At 35.7% G+C, this 27882-nt stretch overlaps 1 protein-coding gene across 1 annotated transcript; it reads left to right on the forward strand.

Annotated features, from left to right (window-relative positions):
- The first annotated feature begins 40 nt into the window (after positions 1-40).
- Positions 41-27714, forward strand: ccdc88b (coiled-coil domain containing 88B). Its single transcript, XM_065273919.2, has 29 exons — positions 41-247; positions 651-796; positions 920-1028; positions 3213-3282; positions 3404-3462; positions 3621-3704; positions 4734-4874; positions 5006-5148; positions 5659-5740; positions 5882-6040; positions 6176-6322; positions 6489-6669; positions 9255-9370; positions 9446-9535; positions 9629-10252; positions 13770-13949; positions 14309-14649; positions 15626-15752; positions 17815-18177; positions 18336-18497; positions 18738-19015; positions 19529-19672; positions 21944-22130; positions 23848-23993; positions 24203-24316; positions 25456-25607; positions 26395-26682; positions 26931-26996; positions 27103-27714. The coding sequence occupies exons 1-29, from the start codon at positions 188-190 to the stop codon at positions 27150-27152; spliced, it is 4809 nt and encodes a 1602-aa protein (XP_065129991.2). The 5' UTR covers positions 41-187; the 3' UTR covers positions 27153-27714.
- The last annotated feature ends 168 nt before the right edge of the window (positions 27715-27882 follow it).

The raw sequence follows: 27882 nt of genomic DNA on the forward strand, positions 1-27882 counted from the left end.
GGTGTGGTTTCGAAGTGTGACTAATATGACACAAGGAAGGGACAGAGAGAGAGACATGTTAACATTTAAACCGTTTAGGACTCTTTAGTCTAGGGAACATGATAATCATGTATCATCTCTTAAAAAGTATATTATTTAAAGTATAACTATAGTATTCAAACAAATAAACTGATCAGGTACAAGGAAGATGGACGCAAACTTTACGGAAATATTAGAAGAATTTATGGGAAGTGCACTTGTTACATGGGTATGTGTTTTTGAAATGAGACAATATAGATAATCGTATATTTTATTTGGTTGGAAGGTATGTAGATTAAACTATATTAACTATATATCATGTTCAGAAATTTTGTTTGAACAATTTATGTTCCCTTTTGGCCTGATTATTATATTTATATTATATTTTTATTATAAAAACCCGTGACAATCATTTATTCCATAAAGATTCTGTTAGGTCTTAATGCTTCTATGGATTTTCATGTCTACAACAAACTATGTAAGCTAACAAACTACAAGAAAGCTACGTGAGAGCCAAGCTTGTAGATGTTACACATAGATAATAAAAGCATTCGTAGCAGAACAAAGCAGCTCTTTCATTCACAGCTCGATAAGCAATGCATTGTTTTCATGTTTTTATTATTTTTTGTAAGGTGCATCTCTTCAAGGGTATTGTCGATGAGGAGAATGTATCATTCTCACAAGACTACATGGAAGTGAACTCGAATTCCCAGAATGCACTGAGGGAGTACCTACAACTTACCAATGGAGTCTACCTCAATGAACTTATGAGAATTATGTAAGACAAATACTTCTGTTCTTCTGCTTAATAAAACATGTTTTAATAAAATAATAATTCATCACAGACATTTCAACAATGACTCAGCTCATGACAGCTTTTTTGTTTGTTGTTTTTTGGCAGTGATCCCAATCCAAAGGTAGAGCAAATGTACCATAATGTGGGTGGGGACAATATGCTAAGAGTCCAGAACTTTTCCATTCTCAATCGACATCTGAGATCATACTACCAGGTACTGAAATACATCATAGGGTCTTCTTTACTGTAGATAAGCTGTAATTATTTATTTATTATTTATTTTATGTCTTGTAGTGCATTATTGTTGCACTATGTCTGGCACTGGGTTGCACACATGCACTTTATGTGGCTTGGTAAAATGACGTTTTAGTCTTCAGCTCTGTGTTGTTTTATGTGGTTTGTGTCTGTGGTCCTGGAGAGACATTGGTTGAAATGACAATAAAGCTTCTTGACTTATACATGTGCTAGTCAGGGGTTCAATCCCCAGGAACACACAAACCAATACATTAATGCACTGTATGTCACTTTGGATAAAAGCTCCTGCCCAATGCATAAACTTGACATGTGTCATATTATCATTATTAGGGGTAGAAGATTAATCACGATTTATTGCATACAAAATAAAAGTTTGTGTTTTTTACTGTGTGTAATTATTTTGTATATATAAATAATACACACACATTCATGTATGTATTTAAGAGACATTCACATGTTTGTATTGTGTATATATTATGTATAAATTAAAACAAATATCACATAAATAATATTTTTTATATATACAAAATAATTCCATACAGTACACACACACACATATATTATGCAAAAACAAACTTTTATTTTGTATGCGATTAATTACAGTTTTGACAGCCATATATGTTACTAAAATGGGGGAGGAATATTGCACCTTTTGTAGTAATTGTAGATAAATTAATTTGTTAGTAAATACCACAACTATGATATAATGCAAATTATGATTTTTTACAAATTAACTACAACCAAAACGTTGCCAGCACTGATAAAGACCAAGCGAATATAGTTTAACTTAAAGTTCATTAACTAAAAGAAATTTACCAAACCAACCATACTCCTTTTGACCGTTGGACGTGTTAGCAATACACTTGTTTGTTTTTTCTGTTGCTGTGGTTTCACTTCTTGTTTCAAATGTCCTTAGTTTGGATTGGTTTTGACTTCTGAATATGGCATACGCTAGTAACAAGCTCATTATAATCAAACGTACAGCTTATGTTATTAATATGACAGACAGTTTACACACCTGTGCTGTGTGAGAGTGTATCAATGCTCAAAGCGAAGATAAAGTTTGACATTGATTTATGTTATATAATTAATAGCTACTTATTTTTAAGTAGGTTAAATTAGATAAAAATCTTACCTTACCCAGCATGCAAATGACTGTCTTTCACAAAAGCTTACAGTCATTAACAAACTGTAGCAAAACACCAAACTGGGACCTTTGTAATTATTACCCTGCTTTGTTTGAGTTTTTGAGAAACGCTGAATTAATAGCTCCCACGTTTTGAATCACACTGACCCATGAATGGGTCACTGAAGTAAAAAGGAAATTCTTGGCTTTTTAATGGTATTGTTAATATGTTTCTACTTGCAGTGGCAGTACAATCATTTAAACATTGGCTGAGGCTCTTTTTTACTTTAATGCATGAAGCGTTTAATGTGTTTCTGGGTCAGTAAGACTCAGAATGATGGAGCAGGTCATAACTGAAGTGTGCGTTTCAATTTTACAGCTGTTTGAAAAGAAACTATAAGATTAAAAAATACACTGTAGTGTATATATACATGCATGTGAACTGCAGATTGTAGATATTTTTTGTGGTATGACAATACAGTGGTTGTTGAGGAAGTAACATAAGTGAGAGGGACTTCTTGTTTGTAATAACATGGTCTTCCTTCACATGTGTATTTATCACTACATGTTTATATAAGAGATGCACCGATATATCGGTAACGTTCAATAAAAGGCGTTAGTCATCATGTCCGATATATCCTGTCAATCAAAGGAGAACGGGGCAATGCAGTGAATTTGAGCTGTGTGTATAGAACATGAATAGAAACATCACTAGTTTAATGTCCAATATTAATGGTCATTTTATGAATGAATAACATATAAAAATGTAGTAACATATCAGAATTTAGTTAATACAACCACCAATTTAGTTAATTGGAAAAATGTAATCCCGGTGCATCTCTAGCCTATGTATACCCTTATACTGATGGTCCAACATGATACAATACGCCTTCTGGTATGACTAGATATGATTGATTAACTTTTTTTCTATAATTTTATGCAGTTGGTTTGCATGACAGCATCGCATTGGTAGGGTTATGTTGCCTGTCGTTGCTTTCATGTGATTTTCTCTTTCAGGAGAATCTACAACAGCTGGTGCTGATGCCTCTACCAAATGTTGCTGTTTTGGGTCGAGATCCTCTGACAGGTGTGTTTCTGTCATCATTTTAAAGCAGGATTGTACCTAAATTACCACTCAAACACAAAAAAGTAAAAAAAAGAAATTTTTAATATGCTGTGTGGTTTTCTATTGGCTTCCTCGTCAACAGAGGGGGCTGTTGTGGAGCTCAGGAGACTGCTACTGTTATTGCTGGGTTGTGCTGTACAGGTATACACTTCACCAGATGCTCTACAGACATCTGTTATCTTTAACAAAAACTTTTAGTCATTTACTCACTAGGTAATATGGTGTAAAATGAATTACCGCATGATGTCGCAAAACATGTATGGATAATTGTACTTTTTTTCTTTCATTTATGGTACCAGTGTGAAAGGAAGGAAACTTTCATTCAACAAATTCAATGCTTGGACATTGACACACAGACAGAGATTGCACATTGCATACAACAGGTCAGTGCAAGAACTGTGTATAGCTCATGTTAAAGGAAAACACCACAGTTTTTGAATATTTTACTATGGTCTTACCTCAACTTAGATTAATTAATACATACTTATCTTTTTTCAATACATGCACTTAATCTTTGTGCAGCGCGTTGTGAATGTGTTAGCATTTACCCTAGCTCCATTCATTCCTTAGGATCCAAACAGGGATGAATTTAGAAGCCACCAAACACTGCCATGTTTTCCCTATTTAAAGACTGTTACATGAGTAGTTACTCGAGTAAGTATGGTGGCACAAAATAAAACGATGCGCAGTAATATCAACTCCTGACTACTCCCCCTTTCGCTCAAATTTCCGTCAATATTACTGCACCTTAAGTCGAAGTGCTGCAAACTAAGTGCTCTTCCGCCATACAATATAGTTCTAATTTTTTATCCGCTTATAAATCGCCACGTTTTATTTTGTGCCACCATACTTACGTGTGTAACTACTCATGTAACAGTCTTTAAATAGGGAAAACATGGCAGTGTTTAGAATTGGTGGCTTCTAAATCCATCCCTGTTTGGATCCTAAGGAATCAATAGGGCTAGGCTAAATGCTAACACATTCACAACACGCTGTACAAAGATAAAGTGCACGCATTGAATAAAGATAGGCATGTATTCATTCGTCTAAGTTAAGTTAGAACATAGTCAAATATTGAAAAACGATGGTGTTTTCCTTTAAAGCTGACGTGTGCAATATCTGCAGGTTTCCAGAACAGATAGTTCCTCCCTAAAATCTTCAAATAAATCAGGCCAGTCGTGGCCTAATGATTAAAGAGTTTGCCTCACAGCTGGCATAGCTGCCCGGATAGCTATCCAATGCTCCGGGTTTGTGTGTTTTATACTTGACAATCCAGCACTTCACTTCTTAAACTAGCAGTAAAGTATTTTAGTGTTAAAAGATACACACTTCAGCTTTAGAATTATTTTAGACATGATTCAATTTGAGTCAAACATCACCGCAAACTAACCTGGTAATCCATCATGTTTCAGATAACCCAGGACCCGAGTGCAGTGCTGCCCCTGGAGTTTGGAGACATGTGTGGCCTCAGCGGAGCACAGCTGCAAAGCCTATTTTGCTCTATGGCCAGACAAATTCAGAACCTGCATGTACAAAGAGACACGCACTTGGAGGTGAAAAACACTTCAACAGATATCTAAAAACCTTGCTATGAATTCCTGTTTCAGAAATAGCTTGGGCTGAATTAAATTATAAAAACATTTGAAGATATTCATGAGCTGTGGGTGTCCTTTTTGATGTTTAGAAGATAGCAGAGCTTTATCAACAACAGGAATCAAATACATCCCATATAACCACGTCTAGCGGGTTTGGTGATGGGGCACCAGAGGGACTGGCGGTGCAGCTGGCAGACAGCAAGGCCAAACTTCGTCGACTCAAACAGGAACTGTGAGTTTATTTGCTATTGCATGTCTGATGCTTTATCTGTACTGTATAGATAAATTATTACTATATATACACTAGTCGGCAAAAGCAATGTAATTAGAATATAGAATATAAACTGAAGCTCGGTTTTAAGAAGAATTTAAGGTGACTCGAACAGTAATATTTTTCAAAGGCGTATTTTTACAAGCTATAAATGTCCCAACTGAACTAAGGCTTAATCTAAGCCTGTCTGTGAAACCAGATCATAGGTGTTTTGTCTATTTTGTACCATAGAGCGGGTGTGTTAAAAACAACACAATCTGTTTTAGTCCATCTCTTGTGTTATTTTGTTACACATTTTGTGTTACTTTTAACACACTTGTGTTTTATTTGAACACAGAATGACACATAATGTGTTAAAATGACTAAAATGACTAAAAACTGTCTAAAAAATAACACATCATTTTTTTGAGAGTGTACATATATTTTTGTTAAATATTTGTAATGTTTCTGATAAGTAAAATACTTCAATAGGGAGGACAAATGTGATCAGTTGTTGGACTGCAAGCAAGAAATGCAAACTTTGGAGGAAGAGATAAAGAAACTGCAGAAAGAAGTGAGTGTGCTACAGTATGTTTAGATATAATAATCATATATTAATAAACAAACTGCAATGCATAGTGAAACGCATGGACATTGCATAGGCCCTCATACCTGACATGCAATATTATGCGCCGTTCATGTTGGGTTTGGTCAGAACCGAGCACTGCAGGTTGAATCGCGTGCGAGTCGCGGCCTAAAGGATGAATTGGATTGTCTGCGTGAGCGCGCAGCCAGAGTGGAGCAGCTGCAGGTGGAGCTGAAAAATTCCACACATCGACTGCGCAGCATGGACCTGTACCGCACGCAGCTGAAGGTAGATAACCAGATATATATCAGGTTGCACTACACAATAAAGAATAAATTAATTAAATATGCATGACAAATACAGATCATAAATCATTTTTGGGGTGAATATTTCCTGATTTGGTCTTCTGCTGACCCAATACAGGAGCAGCAGCAGTATTGTGCCTCGCTGCAGGAAAATAAAGCTTTGCTGGAGGAGCAGCTCGCTGATGCCCGCACACGCTGCACTGCCCTGCGCGAACTGGAGAAAGAAAATCTTCTGCTCAGGCAGAAACTTGTGGATATGGAGAGCGTATGAATGACTTTATAAACTCTCTTGGCTTAAAACAGTATGCGGAGGCAGTCTTATTTCGATTAGGACAAGAACTCCTTAACCTTTCAGTATATGCATTTCATTACATGAGTTGTCTAAAAAGAACAGTATATGTTTGTAATGCTATAAAAATGAACATGTGTAGGAGCGAGATGTGGAGAGACAGAGGGTGGATGAGATGTTGGAGATGAATATGAGTCTGCAGGTGGATCTTCAGCGTCAGGTTCATTCTGTGGGTGCCCCTCCGACTGTGACTCATCATCATTTCCTCCAATCAGAGTTTGAATCCGACGAGGAAATTCATGAGATGAACATTCCTGAGATCGGTATGAATAATTTACACGGTTTATGGCTCAAGCTATTGCTAGATTGCGATTCCATTAGTTGAGTCAGGTGTCTGCAATTTCCTTTAACTTCGTATTTGATATTTATGAATATATATACCTCTAACATCACTGACAGCCACTCTTAACTCTTTCCCCGCCATTGACGAGTTATCTCATCAATTAAAGGTCACATTCTTTCTGATACCATTTTTTAAACCCTAGTTAGTGTGTAATGTTGCTGTTAGAGCATAAATAATACCTGTAAAATGATAAAGCTCAAAGTTCACTGCCAGGTGAAATATTTTCTTTAACAGAAGTCCCCTTTCAAAGCCTACAGAGAATGGCCGGTTTGGACTACAGCCCTCTACTTCCTGCTTTAATGACATCAGTAAAACTGTTTTTTGACTAAACTCCGCCCACAGGAATACGTCAGTCGCCAGCTAAGCTAACGGCAAGCTAAGCTGCTATCGAATCACAACACACTAAACAAACAACACAATCAGAACTCAATACGTATTTCTGAAGGAGGGACTTCATAGAACAAGGAAGTCATCAGCCCAATTTGAGGACAGTAAAAAACAGCGGTACACAGATATGTAAATTGTGTGTAAAATACCGCGTTTTTTACACGTGAACATGAACACATGTTATATTGCGCACTGTAAACAAAACTTCCAAAACACAGAAAGAACGGGACCTTTAAGAAAAAACGCTTCCCTGCCAATTATGAGTTTTTATGGCAATCCATATTTCCGCTATTATCCACTAGGTGGCACTAAAGCATCCACTGATCCAAAAACAGTAAAAACTCAGTGAATGTTTAGTCATCACTCTGAATCTGATCTCTAAGAAAAATCCTTTACAAAAATGCAATTATCTGAGCTTTTTGCTCAAAATTTGGTATTTTTTCAGAAACCTACCCATATTTGAGAGATGATAAAAATAGAACAAATGAAGCTAGAATAAAACAGTTTTTTTGTGTATGTTTGTTTTTGAAAGCAGAGGATCTGTTTGTTCCTTTGATGTATTGTATGTTGAAGAAAATTATCTGTGGGGTGTTAAATGTTTGTGATAATCATAAAAATGCTGGCGCTGGCTGGCAACCTTTTTAAAAACGCTGGCGGGGAAAGAGTTAAAGTACCAGACATACAGTTAAAGAATATACTCTCATTATTTGTGACCCAATCTATGAAAATCCAGCTTTTCAACTCTTTTTCTGTTATTCACTGTTTTCTACATAAAATATGTTGAAACACATAACAATGTAAAAAACGTTCTGTCAAGATATAACCTTGACGTCTTTAACTTATTCCCCGCCAGACATTTTTTGAAAAGTTGCCCGCCAGCATTTTTCTGTGATTTTCACAAAAGTTTCACAAAATGCCTTCCAGGAAAATGTTCTTCAAAAAATATATAAACAAACAATATATCAAATAAAAGAACATTTGATATATCTGCTTTCAAACAAACAATAAACAAACAAACAAAACGGGAAAAAAACTTTCATTGTATCTATATTTTTTCTCTGCTTATAAACTCTTAAATATTGGTATTTTTCGTTAAACAAATTTTTTTTAGAGATCAGATTCAGAATGATTATCAAAACATACATAGAGTTTAAAAATAGTAAATAACTTTTTGGCTTCAGTTTTTATTATTTATCAATATTGCGGTATTGCAGATTAACATAAAAATATTTCAGAAACACGTTTTTTATGCAAATGTTTTTTTTTTAATTGACGAGATAACTCATCAATGGCGGGGTATGAGTTAATATTGTCTGAGTAAGGTTAGGTCAAAGATTGAAATCATTTCCAGACAGGGTCACATTAATTCACTGTCATTCCAAACAAACCCATAATTTTATTTATTTTGTTGAACACAAATGTTTAGCAAGCTGCTTATTTTTGCACAATAGAAAACTAATGTGCAGAAATAAGCAGCTTGCTAAACATTTGTGGATATAAAGGACAAAGGATGGATACAAAAAGGACAAACATTTTCACAAAACCACCCATAAGAGTCGATTTTTTGAAATGGAGATCATATGAAGGCTGAATAAATAAGCTTAAGATACATGCAAATTTTTTTGAGAAAATCGCCTTAAAGTTATGCAAATGATGTCCTTAGCCACATATGATAAATACATTTGTGATATATTTATTGTAGGAAATTTACAAAATATCCTTATGGAGCATGATCTTTACTTAATATGCTGATGATTTTTTTGACCCATACACTGTATTGTTGGCTACTGCTACAAATCTACTCGTGCTATGACTGGCTTTTTGGTCCAGGTTCACATATACAGTATAATGAATATATTGTATCACAAAGTTATAAGAAACCAAGACTTTAAATGCATTTAGCAGACGCTTTTATCCAAAGCGACACTTTTATCCAATGCAGCCCTTTAATCTAAAGTGACATTGCAACAATGATGAAAACCAATTAATTAATCCTGTTGTGTTTCACAGAACAAAATCATACTTTAGAACCACATGGGAATGAGTAAATTATTTATTTTCTGGGTGAAATAACCCTTTCATATGTGTGTTTCTTTGCGTCTACCTTGTGTTATATAGATCTAAAGCCACTAAGTGAGGAGGTAAATGAGGCGTCCTCACTGAGGCTTCTGGGAGCTGAAAATGAGAACGCTGAACTGAGAAGACGACTAGAGCGCCTGCAGGCTGAACAGGAGGTAAGCATTCAATGGTGTTTCATCATCAGATACATACACACTGATGACGAGTAATCTCCGATGTTCCTCTTGTAGGCTCAACACAGGAACTCCCCGGAGGTGACGGAGGATCTCCAGAAACGGACAGAGAAACTTTCACAAGAGCTTCAAAGCACAAGCAGAGAGGTAAAAGCATATTAAATAAAGTTATTCTAGACGTTTGGTCTACTTTGTCCTTATCTCAACTTATGAATCAGGCTTTTTCGATTCTCTTTATAGCTGGAGCGTCTAAAGAATGAAAATGCCGGCTTAAAGATAAGTCTCGAAGAACTGAGGACTAAACAGAAACAAGAGGACCTAGAGGAAGACAGAAGAGACTCGGAGGGAAAAGAAGAGAGAAAGCTAATAATCCCAAGAGGAGAATGTGAAGGAAAAGACACAAGAAAAGACAGACAGGATGGAAAAGAAGAAATAATAAAAACCTTCAGAGAGGATGGAGAGGGGGGAGAGGCGGGCGACGTAATCCTGAGTGAGAGAAAAAAGAAGGTTAGAGATGAAATGAAAACCAGAGAGAGAGGAGAGGCTGAGGGTGAGAAGGAAATTCAGAAGAAAGACATCACCGAGGAGATCTCTCAGCACAGCGGTGACACCCAAGAAACCTCACAGAAAGAGACAGGCGAAGATAAATTCTCCCAGGACACTCTTGACCTGCATAACCAGCTTCAGCACGCCCTGGAAGAGGTTGACAGACAGGCAGCTCTGGCCCAGGATCTGCGCACAAGACTGGCAGAGCAGAGTAAGAAAGTCTTGGAGGCTGAGCATAAGATGGTTTTTATGGAGGCTGAAAACCATAGGTTGAAGAAGGCTGCCGAAACCTTAACAGAAGCTAGGAAACAGATAGAGGTAATGTGCCATCATGTCACTAAAACCCAATTAAATCATGATTACACCACCACTGAAAAGTCTTTCACAATCCACTCAAAAACAAATAATTGTCCAGTCGATAATGGCAACTCACCAAATAAAAAAAAGGAGCCCTGCCATTAGCAATTACGAGGAACATTCAGTATTGTTACTGCAACCTAAAGAGTTCCCCGATGCCAGCATAGACAGGTGTCTGTTAAGTAAGCATCTCAACTATGTAGGCTGCAACTTGGTGTTCAACATAAATGTTACCATAGTAATAGTGTGTTATGCCAATAAATATACAAATATTCATAGAACTTTTTAATGAATACTTTCTCATATTGAGTAAAATAATTTACCTTGCATAAAGGATAAATGCTTAGTTACCTGATGCTGGCTAAAACTTGACATCTTAAGAGGCAGCATAGTATTGCTCTTACATTAAATGGACACTCCACTTGTTTTGAAAATATGCTCATTTTCCAGCTCCCCTAGAGTTAAACATTGGATTTTTACCATTTGGAATCCATTCAGCCGATCTCTGGATCAGCCGGTATCACTTTTAGCATAGTTTAGCATAATCCATTGAATTTGATTAGACCATTAGCATCACGCTAAAAAATAACCAAAGAGTTTTGATATTTTTCCTATTTAAAACTCGACTCTTCTGTAGTTACATTGTGTACTAAGACCGACCGAAAATGTAAACATTTTCTAGGCAGATATGGCTAGGAACTATACTCTCATTCTGGCGTAATAATCAAGGACTTTGCTGTTGTAACATGGCTGATATAACGCAACGCCTGAAAGCGGTCCCCTTGGTAACTTTCAATAGCAGGGGACTATTTTCGGACACTGCGTAATATCATTGCACCTCCTGCAGCCATGGTGCGATTATATTATGATTCGTGCAGCCGTAGCAAGAAGTTAAAGAAGAGTGTGCGTGATTGTACATGCACCGGCAGATTTTTGAAACATTGTGAAAATTGTACACATAGGTTGCGCATGTGCCTACAGGAGAATGCAGTATGTATCCCAGGAGACGCATTGCATTTTGTCGCTATGCACTTTGCAAGGCTGTGTGTTGACCATGCACGTACGTTTGTGTACAGATAAAAACAGACTATACCCCGAGCTTTAGATGCACAGGTGTACATTTTGAAAGGGCATTGCCCCAGTGACAGCTGTGACCATTTCTTTTTACAGTGTATTCACAATGGTTAACTTCTAATAATAATTTATAATTTGGGCTGTCACACTGCAAAAAACGAATTTCATACTTAGTATTTTTGTCTTATTTTCAGTAAAAATATCTAAAAATTCTTAAATTAAGATGTATTTTCTTGATGAGCAAAATGACCTAGGAAAATAAGTCTAGATTTTAGACAAAAAAATATAAACTTTGAGTAAATGAGTGCTTAAAACAAGCAAAAAATCTGCCAGTGCAATAAGAAAAATTATCTTTTTTTGCTTGTTTTAAGCACTAATTTACTTAAAGTTTATATTTTTGTCTAAAAACTAGACTTTTTCCTCATCAAGAAAATACATCTTAATTGAAGAGTTTTTCGTTTTTTTTTTACTGAAAACAGAACAAAAATATTAAGTTTTTTATGAGCAAAACGACCCAAGATAATAAGTAGTTTTTAGACCAAAAATATCAAATTTAAGTGATTTTGTGCATAAAACAAGCAAACAAATCTTCCAATGCGGTAGGAAAAAAATCTTGAACATTTTTCTTAAACACTAAATTCAAGAAAAATTTTACTGCTTTTCTTGGGTCGCTTTGCTCATCAAGAAAAAGCATCTTAATTTAAGAATTTTTAGATATTTTTACTGAAAACAAGACAAAAATACTACGAATTTGTATAAAGATGGATGTGTATGCACATCTGGGCCGGGTTTCCCAAAAGCATCGTAAGGCTAAGTTGATCGTAAAAACGATCGTACGAATCATCTTAAAATTACGGGCCGTTTCCCAAAAGCTTCGTAACTTAAGTAGCACTTGAAAATCATCGTAGATCTACGAGTGCTCTGGAGTAATTGTTCATGCATAAGTGCATCGTAAGACAATAGAGTTACAAGGTCACCTGCAGGACAACCAGCAAATTGCACTCCTGCAATGACGATAATGTAATGTTATAAATGTAAGGTATATTTATTTATTGGGTTCTTCTTTGTTTATTTGTTTAAATTACTTTAATATAATATATTTAAAATTAAAATGAGAAATCACATTTAAATTACAATTAAATTATAATTTTGGTAATAGCTGGTACTATTAAATTGATAAATGGTTCCTACCAATTAATCTAAAGTAAAAAAAAAATTGTTTTGAAGTGAAATTGCATCTGATTAAGGAAACCAAATAAATATGTACGGTACAATGCAATAATCCCTAATAATAAATAAACATAGATAATAAAAAAAACTAATAATAATAATAATCTAAACTATTACATAAAATGCAGAAGGCATTTCGCAGTGGGACGAGTCCTAACTAAATACGGAAAATAATATTTCATTATGCACAAATTATTAAAACATTTAAATAATTTTAAACAAATAATTGTTTAATGACTAAATTTTATAATATTTAGTCATTAAACAATAATGAAAAATATTATAAAAAAACATTAGTGCACATCAGCTGAAGATCATTAGCCTAAACAAGCTTCTGCTACAAATTCGAGTCATTCTATAGGTGACATTTCAGCACTTGACAAAGGGATAGCGACTCGTAGTAGCACTTAAAACCCAGCTGCGAGCGATCGTTTAACGTGCATCTTTGGGAAACGCACGTAAATGAACAACGAATGTTCGTTAAGTAGCTCGTAGAAAGCGTTCTTAAGAGCTAAGTTCAATCGTTATCGGGAAACCCGGCCCTGAATGTAACGTAAAAAATTATATAAAGCTGTAATTCAGAACTTTTGTCTTTTCATCGCCACCTCTGTTTAAAACATAATATTGCAGGTTTTGTAACATACTTTTATTTGTGTTATTAAGTCAAGTGATATAAAACTACCATTAAACTGCAAAAATTATTTTCAAGAATAAAAATTAAGATGTTTTTTGGTCTATAAACTAGACTGCTTTTTTTGGGTCGTTTTGCTCATACTACGAATTTTTATTCTTGAAAATAATTTTTTGCAGTGTAACGGTAGTTTTATATCATTTGACTTAATAACAGAAATATAAGTATGTTACAAAACCTGCAATTTTATGTTACGAACAGAGATGGCGATGAAAAGACAAAAGTTACGAATTGCAGCTTTAAATCATTTTTTACGTTACATTCAGATGTGCTCACTGCATACACATCCATCTTAATACAAGGACAGCTGTGGCATAGCTGAGCTTGTAACTGTTGTAAGTAAATTCCCACAAGGATCGAACTATCACCATTGTGCCCTTGAGCATGCCGCTTAACCTGAGATCGTTGCAGTGGGACTCTGCATGGTAAATTGCTTTGTGTAAAGCGTCTGCTAAATGACTGCTTACTGTGTTTATTTGTCAGGGGCTGCAGGGCGAGTCCATGCAGCAGGAAGAGGAACTAATGCGTCTACGGAGTCAGGTGGAGCTTCAGAAGATGGAGGCCGCAGTGATCGCTCAATTAGAGGGAGACAGAGCCGCCCTGGAAAGAGAGCGAGAGACCCTTAAAGCCACTATAGACTCGCTCAGAGCAGCAGTACGCAAAGTGAGGCTTGTCCCTGTACACCACAAGATCTGAATTGCATGCCTGGTGAAACATGATTAATGAGGCCTGCCTTAAAATATGCTGTAGCAATGACTGAATATTAAAAACCAGAATGGTATCACAGAGATATTACAGTTGTAGACATAAATGAGTGTTGTGTTTGTTTTGTTGTCAGCTTTAAAGTTTGATTTCACATTGATTTCAATCTTTGACATGGCCTTACTCAGTCAATATTACGAATATCAAGTTATTTTTCATAGAATGTCCTTTAGATTATTTTATGTAGTACACTAACATCAAAAAATTTATTTGGCTGGATTTTCTCATGGATGTTGGATTACTAAAGTGTTTTCTCATAGGGTGATCAGTTGGAGCTGACCAGCCAAAACCTTAAGTCTGAACTTGAAAGGTTGGGGAGAAGCTTGGAGTCTGCCAGGCGTCGCGAGGAAGAGTTAGAAGCCGAACTTCGGGATTCTAGCCTGGAGGCTGAGTCTCTGACTAGGGGACGGGAAGAAGCTCTTTTGGAAGTCACGCGATTGGAGCATGAGAAGGAGGCGTGTCAGGCGGAGATGGACGTGCAACGGCGCGAGCAAAGGCAAAGAGAAAGAGAGATGGCCAGACTCAGACAGCAGTTGGAAAGCACAACGTCTGCCTTGGAGCACGGTAACCAAAGAGCCTGCAGTCTAGAGGCACAAAACAGGTATAGATATACAGCTGAACTGTCCTTAAAGGGACACTCCACTTTTTTGAAACTTATTTTCCAGCTCCCCTAGAGTTAAACATTTGATATTTACCGTTTTGAATCCATTTAGCTGATCTCCAGATCTGGCTGTAGCACTTTTAGTATAGCTTAGCACAATCCATTGAATCTGATTAGGCCATTAGCATCGCGCTCAAAAATAATCAAAGAGTTTTAAAATGTTTCCTATTTATAACTTGACTCTTCTGTAGTTACGTCGTGTACTAAGATCGACTGAAAATTAAAAGTTGCAATTTTCTAAGCGATATGGCTAGGAACTATACTCTCATTCTGAAGTAAAAATCAAGGACTTTGCTGCTGTAACATGGTTTTACGCAGTTCCCGAAAATAGTCTCTTGTTATTGAAAGTTACCAATGGGACTACTTTCAGGCGCTGCGTAATATCACCATGCCTGCTGCAGCCATGTAACAGCAGCAAAGTCCTTGATTATTACACCAAAATTAAAGTTCATAGTCATATCGCTTAGAACTTTTAATTTTTCCGTCAGTCTTAGTACACAATGTAACTACAGAAGAGTCAATTTTTAAATTGGAAAAATATTGAAACTTTTTTGTTATTTTTTAGTGCGATGCTAATGGTCTAATCAGATTCAATGTATTATGCTAAGCTATGCTAAAAGTGGTACAGCCAGACCTGCAGATCAGCTGAATGGATTCCAAAACTGTAAAAATCAAATGTTTAACTCTAGGGCAGCTGGAAAATGAGCCTATTTTCAAAACAAGTGGAGTGTCCTTTTAAATATCACGCTCAAACCTGTTATTATTTGTATAATAATACTAGGTCGGAAAGGCAAAGGGCTGAACAAATGACAAAATATTAATTTTTGAGTCCACTAACAATTTTAGAGAGCACTACACATGTTTTGCACATCTTTTTATCTTATCTGTATCAATCACATCTGCCATCTGTCCACAGGCGAATATGTCAGGAGCTTTCTCAGTTGAAAGATACATGCACACAATTAGAAGAGCTGCAAAAGGAAAATCAAGAGCTTAGTGCATCCAATGCTGAACGCAAGGCCCAGATCGACTCTCTGACAAAGGTTTGTGCAGTGCTCACTGTGTGTACGTGAGGTCTAGATGATAAAGGCGTTGTGTCTTTGAATTAATCCTTTAGTGCGCCACAATTCACCACATGCTTTATTTTGCAATTTAGTTGTAAAATTAAAGTCCCACCGAGCAGAGATCCGGCAAAGTGAGCCACTTTGAATCTTTTTCTTTTAACTCGTAATTATTTTCTAGTTGTTCTCTTATGTTCTCAATTACTTGAGCTCCTTATACAACTGTGCTGTAGATCTAGAATTTTAAAGGGGTCGTGTAATAAGAAATTGATTTTGTGTGATATTTTATGAATTAAAGAGTTCATTGTACTTTGAAAACTTACTGTAACGGTTTCAAAGCTTTATGAAATTGTCCACCTCAGTTCAAAAAGACAATTTATTAAAGCTAGGCTGGAAAAAAACAGCTCCTTGGATTGAAATCCTTGGATTTATGATGACAGGAACTATTTAATACATGCACTGTCAGGAAAATGGTCAATAAATAGTCCATAGCTGTCACTGGGGCAGTACTCTTTAAAAAGTACATTGATGCACCATATTAGTACCTCATACTGCTACCAAAGAATGCATAATTGTACTTCAAATGCAGTGGCGGCCGGTGACTTCTTTTTTTGAGGGCGCTTGATGCGAAGTTCGTCAAAACATGTATGTAGCCCGTCATGTGTGGTTCATAATTTCAAAATGTGTGTTGTGCGCTTTGAGAGATCTTGTGTGCATCACGTGTCTTGTCAAAAAAAGTGCCTGCTGTAGACGCATCTAAAGGGTTTATTAAAAAAGAGAAACTCGCGTTTGCCAGATACTCGCATAATGTCATGCGTAATCAGAGTTAACTGTTAAAGGAGTGTCTTGCGTGTATTTTGTGAACCTGAGCGTCTCTTTTATCACAAACGGTTTTGACGCGTGTGCAACAGGCACTTATTTTAACAAAACACGTGATGCACACAGGATCTCTCGACACGCAGGAGACATATTTTGGAAAAGGGAACCACACACGATACTCCGAACGCTTATTTTGAATTAGCGCCCCTCGGATGCGGAGTCACGAGCCGCCACTGTTCAGATGTACATATTGGTACCAAATTTTTTTAAAGGGGTAATTCCCCAGTGACACCTTTTTCTAACAGCGCGCTGATCTGACCGCTTCAAAAGTAAAAATGAAACTTGTGATTACTTAAAGGGCAAGTTCGGTATTTTAGACTTAAAGCCCTGTTTTCAGATTGTTTATGGTGAAATAGAATGGTTTTGACTGAAATTTCGACATTTGCGGCTGCCCTGAGAATTTTCGGATGTTTGTGTTTCACCTCAAACCTCTACAATGGGTTTAATGGTGCACTGGAACAATCCTTCCTAAAATGCATTAAACTTTCGTTTACAAAGACGTGAAACTCACCGAGTGGTCAGGGGTGTTCACTGATATGCTCACACAAAAATCGCTGCAAAAGATGCTTTCCAACAGCTGTTTTAGCATTTGTGTTAACTTGTGGACCTATTTCCCCAAACGCCTCACACCCGTACATTCTTCCGGTAAGAGCTTGAATAATAAACACTCCAACCCAGGTGGTGGCGCTAATCCGCCTTTGCCAATTGCAAGAATAGCAACAAAGTTCCCGGAGCGGAGTAATACCGTACCTCACAGCACATCTAATACAAGTCAATGGAGTTGGTAAAAACTACGATAAAACCTGTTGGAATGCGTCTTTTGGAGCGATTTTTGTGTGAGCATACCAGTGAACACCCCTGACCACTCGGTGAGTTTCACGTCTTTGTAAACGAAAGTCTAATGCATTTTAGGAAAGATTGTTCCAGTGCACCATTAAACCCATTGTAGAGGTCTGAGCTGAAACACAAACACGCGAAAATTCTCAGGGCAGCCGCAAATGTCGAAATTTCAGTCAAAACCGTTCTATTTCACCATAAACAATCTGAAAACAGGGCTTTAAGTCTAAAATACCGAACTTGTCCTTTAAGTTTTATAAAGGTTGGTTCTGATAAAACCCAATTAAATATTTCTATGAACCCTAACTATAATCCCCCTTACAACCAGGAACTGGCCAATGAAAAGGCCCAGACCGAAGAATTGTCCGGTCAAGTCACACAGCTGAGACTCACAATTGAAGAGTTGCAGAGCAAACTTGAAACGGCAGCTACGCAACAGCACCAATCTGCTTCGGATGCCACTTTGTCGCCGTGTGACCCACAGCAGATAAAAACGTCTGTATCAGACACACAGTCTTTGCAGCTGACAGCCGACCCACAGGAGACCACTGTCAAAACTGTAGATAAGGTTGACCTCAACCAGGTCTCCGACTCTACAGGCTGTCTCGAAGACACAGAGAACAAACAGCCTCGTACAACGACAGGAAGCCAGGAGGCTTTGAGTCACAGACTGATAAATATAGAGAGGGAGGTGAGATAAAATGCATAATAATAATAATAATTATACCATCACATTAAATGTCATTACATTTTCGCTTTTAATTCAACATTGTTATTGCCTTCCAAAGAGTGGATATTAACAGATTAGCCTGCTATACATGCTTAATTCTGCATCTGATTGTATCCCAGAATGCAATGCTGCAGCGTGAACGAGAGGTTTTGTTGGCTCAGTTGACTCAGTCTCAGTCAGCCTGCGCTCAGCTCAGAGAGCAGTTGGACGCCCTGCAGCGTCACTCCATCTCGCTTCAAGAAAACGGTGTTAAATTACAGGCCCTCAACACCAAACTACAGGTGAGTGCATGATTGAGTGCCGGGTTGCTGGAAATGGACCCTTGACGCTGAGCTAAAGGCCAATGTATTTTCAAAGCTGACATTTGTTTAAATCTAAATGAGTTTTACAGTGGGTGGACGCGCATGGATTTCAATTATGCCGTTTCACTTGAAATGATACAGGCATTTCAGGCTCTTTATTAACATTTCGCTGTTGGACCGCACTCTTTCATTATATCGTTTCCTTTTCCTCTCGCGCAGGTGGAACAAGCGTCCCTGAGCTCCGAGCATGCGTCCGTGCTGGCGCGTTGCAGCGAGAGCGAACTTCGCTGCGCGGCTCTGGAGACGGAATCGAGGGTGTGGCTGAAGGAGAAGGAGGAGGCGGTCATGCGTCTGGAGGCTTTAAGGCGGGACCACGAAAGACTGACAGCTCTACAGCAGAGACAGGAGGCGGAGCTAGAAGAGTTGCTGGTTAAACACAGTCAGCTGAAAAGCAGCAGTCGCAATCTGGAAGCTCAATATAAAGACGTCGAGGTCAGGTACAGTCACGTAGATCATTCACCAGAGAGTTTAAAGAGGAGACCACGACTAACATGGGTTTCTTAAGCTTTTAATTTCATTGTTTTTTTATTAGATGCTATGGCTGGGGGAATATGCTTGCATTTGGGCAAGTAAGCATTAGGTCGATTAAGAGTCTGTGGCCATGCCTGTGAAATCCAGGCTAAAGTCTCATAATCAAAGTTTGATTTTATTTATTGATTTCAGTCTTTGAAATGATGTTACTCAGTCAATATTAAAAATATCATATTTTCACAGAATGTTCTTTACATTTTATTAAGAAAACAGTAATGGATTTCACAGGGAGGGTGAAATAAAAGGAATCTGGCAAATACATACTGTAAACGGAAATGTAAACGTAGAGAGTCCCCATAAAAGTAGTTGTTATTAGTATGACACTCTGTAGATTTAATAAATAATCTCTTAATTTATTATATAGCAAATGACCTTTCAGTTCAAGCTTGTAAAATGCTGTAAATACTGTGCCCGTCTAGATACAAGAAGCTGTTAGATCGAAAGGCTCAGCTGGAGGAGGCTGAAGAATCGATGCGCGTGGAGAGAGAGAAAATGGAGAGACTGACACAGGGGCAGTTGGAGAGCGAGAGAGAGCTGGAGAGACTGAGAATGGACAATGAAAGGTGAGAAGTCGCCGACACTGAAGTGACCACAACAGCGGGTTGAAGTCACAGACAAGCAAATTCACAGAAAAGAGGATGTCAAGTGCGGTAATCGTACGCCCTACCAAAGTTTCACACCGGTATGAGTCACAGCTGTTGCCATGGAGTGACAGCCTCTGTTTGTAAAGCTTGTTACTTTTGGCGAACGGGATGAAAGGAAAGATTTTACCTCACAGATTCAGTAGGAGGCAGAATACATTTATTCGGCATGTGAAGTTTGTTGTGTTTAAGATTGGTGCTTTGATCTGATGTTGTTTAGATGATTGGCTGAATAGATTGACTGTGAGACTGTGAGGTTAAATCTCATAAAAACATGTTCCAGGATTTCAATTTTATCTAACTTAAAAAAGTTATATTTTTTTGCAAATAAGAAGTTTTATAAGGCCTATTTTACAATTACATCCAATCACTTCCTATACTATGAAGCCGGTTTAGTCGATTAGCAAGGTAAGTATAGGATTAGTTTGTGTAAATCCTGGGTTTTGGGTACAATGAAAATAGCTTGTAACAACAAGGCCTGCACATTGGCTTGGTTTTATTTACTTGAAACTAATCCTGTAACCCTGAGTTTGAATTTTTAAGGTACAGGCCCCAGGGTTTTTCAAACTGGGATTCGGAAACTATAACTATTTTTTATAATAATAACAGTTATACTATTGGTAAAAACTCTAATAATAACAATAATAGTTGATAAAAATCCAGTTGATAAAAATCTTTAATAATATAACAATACTACTTTTGATAAAACCTTTGATAATAATAACAACAATACTACTAGTTGATAAAAACTGAAATAATAACAACAATAATGCATTTATAAAAACTTTAATAATAATAATAGTAATAATAATAACAATACTACAAGTTGATAAAAACTTTAATAATAATAACAACACTTCTACTAGTTGATAAAAACTTTAATAATAATAACAGTAATACAACTTGTAAAAACGTTAACAATAATAATATCAATACTACTAGTTGGTAAAAACTTTAATAATAATAACAGTAATACTAATGGTAAAACTTTAATAATAACAATACTACTAATCCTGTAACCCTTGTTGATATAAACTTTAATAATGATAACAATACTACTATTTGTAAAAACTTTAATAGTAATAACAATATTACTAGTTGATAAAAACCTTTAATAATAATAATAATAACAGTAATTCTATTGGTAAAAAACTTTAATTAATATTAACAATAATACTACTAGTTGATAAAAACTTTGATAATAATAACAGTAATACCAATGGTAAAAACTTTAATAATAACAATACTACTAGTTGGTAAAAACTTTAATAATAATAACAGTAATACTAATGGTAAAACTTTAATAATAACAAAACTACTCATCCTGTAACCCTTGTTGATATAAACTTTAATAATGATAACAATACTACTATTTGTAAAAACTTTAATAGTTATAACAATATTACTAGTTGATAAAAACTTCAATAATAATAACAGTAATTCTATTGGTAAAAAACTTTAATAATATTAACAATAATACTACTAGTTGATAAAATAGTTTTAGAATCATAACAGTAATACTAATGGTAAAACTTTAACAATAACAATACTACTAATCCTATAACCCTTGTTGATATAAACTTTAATAATGATAACAACACTACTATTTGTAAAAACTTTAATAGTAATAACAATATAGTTGATAAAAACCTTTAATAATTATAACAATAATACATTTATACAGACTTTAATAATAATAACAATATTAGCATTGATAAAAATCTTAATAATAATAACAGTAATACTTTTGTTTTGATAAAAAAACTTACTAAAAAAACAATAATACTATTGATAAAAAAACTTTAAAACATTTTTTATCTGTTTGGATGTTTTTGAGGTTAAACATGCAAATGTGCTATTATACTGTATTATTGAAATAGTAATTTAAAATCTCAGGGGCTACTTCAAGTAAATAATTTAGGTCAAGGGGGTTCCGCTGACAAAAATCTAAAACCCCTAACCTACAAATGAGAAAAAGCACAAGCAATCTATTATTATGATTTCTTTTCATTATTTAAAAATATAGTAAATGCTTGTTAGGACTATTAAATTATACATATTCTATATGCATATTGTTTATTTGTTTTTGGGGGGAATTTTGGTAAAAAATATGACTTGGATATGTTCTTAACATACTTCATGAGATTTACCCAGATGGATTTATTGATTGTGATTTTAATGTATTACCTGTAGATACCAGAGCCTACAGAAAGAGTGGATTCAGCTACAGTCGGAGCTGTTGGCTCAGAGTTCAGTTCTGCGGGCGGAGATGAGCGCCGCTCAGCTTGAACGAACCAAACTGGAGGGAGAACTCAATACACTTAAAGAACAGAACCAACAGCTGGACCTTAACAATGTTCGTCTTAGCAGCCAGTCTCAGGTATGACTACATTTACACAGAAGGCACTTTACTTTTATTATAAAATGAATACAGCAGGTCTTGCTATGTGAATATGAAAAGTGTATTTTTAGATAAGATTAGATTAAACTTTATTGTCACTGTGCAGAATACAAGTACAGAGCCGATGAAATTGTTTTATTTAAAATAAAGAAAAGTTGTAAAAAAAAAGTTTTTGCACAAACTTGTACAGTCCATGCCAGCCTTAGAGCATACTGTCATTAAAGCAAACAAAATTCATGTAATCAAAATTTAATATCACTTTTTTGGTGGTTATTTCATTGGCTATAAGTAACTTTGGAAATACCTGTCAACTTATTATTTTCTAACTATACCATACCCACAGTCTACTAATACTTAACTAATACACCAATGAGAATTTGTTGACATGTACATACGTAGAAAAAGGTATAAACGCTGTCACTGAAGTGATACTCTTTCAAAAAGTACACCTTTGTATCCAAAGAGTGCATATTAGTACCTCAAAGGAACATGATTGGCACCTCAGAGGTACATATCTGTACCTAAATGTAACCCTGGACCACAAAACCAGTCATAAGTTGCATGAGTATATTTTTAGCAATAGCCAACAAGACACTTTGTGTGTCAAAATTATAATTTCTAATACCAAAAAGAGAGGTTTAAAGGAAATTAAAGGTGGGGTGCATGATTTTTGAAAACACTTTGGAAAAGGGAGTCGGGCCAACTACCAAAACACACGTGTAGCCAATCGGCAGTAAGGGGCGTGTCTACTTACCGACATCATTGCATGGGTTGCGTATGTGTGGGGCGGGTCTATCAAAAGAAGGTCCAGATTCTTTTGGGGTTTGGGCGTGTTTGTTTAGGTCATTTCAAATGTCAATATTGTCAATATTCAGAGATCATGCACCCCACCTTTAAGTAAAGATCATGTTCCATGAAGATATTTTTTACATTTCTGTAAAAAATTTTTTTATATATATATATATATATAAAATTATACACATTCTATATGCATATTGTTTATTTGTTTTTATTTGGATTTTCTTTGGATTTTATATATATATATATATATATATATATATATATATATATATATATATATATATATATATATATATATATATATATATATATATATATATATATATAAAATTATACACATTCTATATGCATATTGTTTATTTGTTTTTATTAGGATTTTCTTTGGATTTTATATATATATATATATATATATATATATATATATATATATATATATAAAATTATACACATTCTATATGCATATTGTTTATTTGTTTTTATTTGGATTTTCTTTGGATTTTATATATATATATATATATATATATATATATATATATATATATATATATATATATATATATATATATATATATATATAAATGTATTTATCATTAGAAATATGTGTTGCTAAGGACTTCATTTAGACAACTTTAGAGGAGATTTTCTCAATTTTAATATTTTTTGCACCCTCAGATTCCATATTTCCCTCAATTTATGTCTATAATATTTCAAATAATATAATTATCATTTAAAAATGCTAAACCCCACTCTGTGTTTAAGAGTTAAATTTTAGCAACATTGAAAAAATGAATCACATTAACTTTATTGTGATTGCTTATTAAAAACAAATAAAAAATAAAGCTTTATTATGTATCTCTGTGTCCCTATTTTGTACTCACATGCTTGTGTGTTACAGCTCCTTACCCAATTGAAGGCAAACATGGAAGAGGAGAACCGACATCTAGTAGAGCAAAACCAGAATCTAGCCAAAGAGAACAAAGCTTTGCTTGAGAGCAGTTTGGAGAGCAGAGACCAACATCACAACCAGCAGAGAGAATACCTGTAAAAACCCATACAAATACACACTTTAACACACAATGCACTGTCCTGCATACAATTTAAAAGCAGTAGTTGTGATAACTGACCGATAAATAAAGATTTACACCTAGCGCATCAATGTACTATTTTACACTTATGATCGATTATCTGTAGTGCAACAGACGACCACTAGGATCAGTGAATAACCTTCATCTCTCATCTGTCCACCCCAGTGATAAGCTCAATGAACTGCGCAGAGAGAAGCAGAAGCTGGTGGAGAAGATAATGGATCAGTATCGAGTTCTGGAGCCCGGTCTGCCCGGCATGTGTACACCCAAACAACCAAAGTTAGTCATCCTTTAACATCTGCCCCAGCAGACCGTTCACTATTCCCTCATGCTGTTTAAATTACAGGGGTCCAGAACCTCTTGTAGCCCACCCAGTTTATGGGCTGATTGCACATCAATGTCATTCAATTCTTTATATAGCAAGAGGTCCACATCTCTGTGATGTCTAATTACGATTGATTTATAAGAATATTAGTCTGGATAATAACAGCTACAATGAAATAGCTATTCATAGCTCTCCGCCTGTAGCTATCGGTAATGACAGAGTCGATTATGACCCAAGTAGAGAAAGCAAATAAATGTTTTTTATATCCAACCTTGACATTCGGTTGCACATTATATTACCCCTTGCACAGGTGTATATAGCATCTGTAAATACAAATGTCCTCAGAATATATTCATTCTGTCCAAATATATACACCTCAGCTGTCACTGGGGCAGTACCCTTAAAGAGTAACTAAACCCCTGGTCAGTGCCTGACTCCGCCCACTGGCAATATTTGAAAAATGCAAGAAAAGTGGGCAGACCCCAACGGAGATAGAGGGGATGAACTAAGTGTGTGGTGAGATCGCAACAAGGGCGTGGTGAGCTTGAACCTGCTTACGTCACGAGTCATTTTTTGGACCCAACATCCAATAGGAAAATTCAACTGCAGTAGCCACCGTTTAACCTGAAGAGGGCAGCACTCAGACGTTTTTACACCATATATTGTAGTATTGAAACACTTTATATCCAAATGTCAAAAAACTTACTAAAATCAATGAACAGCACTAATAAAGCATCATTCTTACAGATCATTAACTAAAAAAAGTTGGTTTAGGGTTTAGTTACTCTTTAAAAAGTACAGCTTAGAGTTCCCTCAGGATGGTACCAAATGTATGCATATTTGTACCTAATAGTACATATTAGGATCTTTTAAAGGGTAGCTACTGCCCCAATGACAGCTGTATACAGTCTACATATTATATTTTATTCTTTAATTTGTGTCTTGCTTTACTAGAAGCTTCAGTTATCAAGGAAAATTCCTTAAAGCTATTTCTGATTTCTGTGATCTACATTCTTCCAAAAACTTACCAGAAACTCCCCACTGTTCTTAAAAATGCAAAACTTCAATCACTTTAACCGTCTCCTGTCCGCAGGAAGTCGAACTGGATTGCGGACCGCATGAAGAAGCTGATAAAGCCAAAAGGTGGAAGCAAAGAGGGTCGTGCTCTTTTTGTTGCTGCTGGCAGTATAGAGAACCTCGCGGATGCCATGGACGGACCGCCCGGTTCACCGACTCCGTTGTCCGGTGAGAGCTGCAGATCTGTGTGGCTTGTGTAATAATATTAGACATATTACGGCACAGAGTGAAAGAGAGCGCCAATAAGTTAAGACTGCAGGGTTCACTGGACTCACTAAAACACAAACAGGTCCCCCAAAGCCCATAACAGTGAATGATGCTGTTACTTCACCCAATTATGCCATTTCCTTCTCGGACCACAATCATTAATTTTGTGTTTATGTGAAGGAGAAATGCAATGAAATCCGGAGATCAGATTAATATTGTGCTGATTGTATACAATGTGTAGGATATAAATACTAAAGAGGGTATCAGCGCTTATTGTGCATTACATTTTCTGAGAATATAAATCATTACGGTTTTACCCAACACCAACAAGACTCTGAGCAAGAAAAATCATTTTTACACATAAATGTTTGTGCGTGTACAATTCGTCATCATATTTCTCACTAAAATATTACCATAATAATACAGCAGAAAGATATTTTTGCATTGTAACTTCACATTCAATGTTGTTATGTATACAGATGTTTTAATATTTTATTTTAGTAAATTTACTTGGATTATTACTGTAATATTTTTATATAAAAATATGTATTTTTGTGTTACAGTAATAATACAGAACCAATTCTCCTAAACAATATGTCACAAAAAACCTTAATTGATCTGAAATTGTCTTATATATTTTATTTGATTTTGATATGAGGCAGACATATCCCATAATTATCTTTTAAAAATTAAACCTTTCTTATATTGCGGTTTAGTATAATGCATCTATCACTATTTCACCCCACAGTGCATGACCCCATCAGTGCTCCAGTTTCCCCAAGTATACTAAGAAGAGCTTCAGCCCAGGCTGAATCAGAAGACCAACCTAAGGCGAATCTCCGCTCTGGTCGACGCAAGCTGGGCTCCAGGCACGGCTGGGCTATTGGGAGGGGCAGAGGTGTTTCCCAGTCCTTCAGTCCCGGCGACCAGCATACACAACCTCGCATTCGCCTGCGCTCATCCCAACCTACAGCCGGAGCCCTGTGGGAACATGACGGCAGTCCTACACCCAGCCATGACAGTGAAGAGGGGAGAGGTGAGGGAGATTATATAAAAATATCAACTAAATGAACAGAAAAGATTGGGAATGAAGAAAATAAAGTTTCTTTTTGAAAGTTTCTTTGGGGAACTCCTATAAACTCTTAGATGTTTCTTAAGGAGAAAAAGAAAGCAGACACAAATGAGACAATTGTTGAGTAGGAGTATAAAGATATTTAAGACAGCTCATTACTTCCCTTCGGAGAGGAATGCAAAATAAAATGTGTTTCCAATTGTTTGTTTTAGTTGAGAGCGAGGAAAGCATCTCGGCTGAGCACTCGGATGTTAGTCGTGTGTCATCAGGAGCTGAAGGTTGGTCATCAGAATTGTCAGTTATTAAATAAATGGTTTTATATTTTGCTTATAATAATATAATAAAATATGAATCTAAAATAATATTTCTCTTTATCTCCTTTAGACTTTCACTCCAGTTTTGACAAGCCACAAGACTTACAAGAGAAATCTTAATTTGTTAATGTATATTTTATTATTTTTTTATCTATAGGATGTTACACATACACAACACCCATAAAACTTTGTATACTCTTATATGTCATGATAAAACAGGACAATCGACACAGGAAAATATTTACATATTGTGAAAAATAAATGAATTTATATCAAATATGTATAGTATTTCTATAATAAGTGTATATGTGTGTGTGTCTATATACAGTACTGTGCAAAAGTCTTAGGCCACCATGCTACCATTAGATTCGTTGTTTTTGTAATTTTATAGGGATTATATTTAATTATATATCAGTCTCTTTATTAAAATACAACCAGAAAATACAGGAAATGTGTATGCAGTATTAAAGCAGTATAAAAGTATAAGCTGAAGTGTCAAGTATTTAGGGTAAACTCCCCTTCCACTTGAGCAATAGCAGGAAACTGCAGGATTTCTTAAACCTAAATGAAATTAAATCCTAATTTATAAATCTAATCAAATGACTTCAGGACTTCAGTCTCCTTAAAAAAGCTCAAGATGTGTTTCGTGCCAAAGAGGTCACACTAAATACTGACTGATGCATGAAGAAGACTGTTTGTAATTTTGGGTACATATTTCCTGTATTTTCTGTTTGTATATTAAAAAAGATTGAAAAATAAATATGGATGGACATTAAAACTTATTAAAAGCTATATATATATATATATATATATATATATATATATATATATATATATATATATATATAAA

This window comes from Paramisgurnus dabryanus, chromosome 16 (genome assembly GCF_030506205.2).
Source record: "Paramisgurnus dabryanus chromosome 16, PD_genome_1.1, whole genome shotgun sequence".
Lineage (NCBI taxonomy): Eukaryota > Metazoa > Chordata > Actinopteri > Cypriniformes > Cobitidae > Paramisgurnus > Paramisgurnus dabryanus.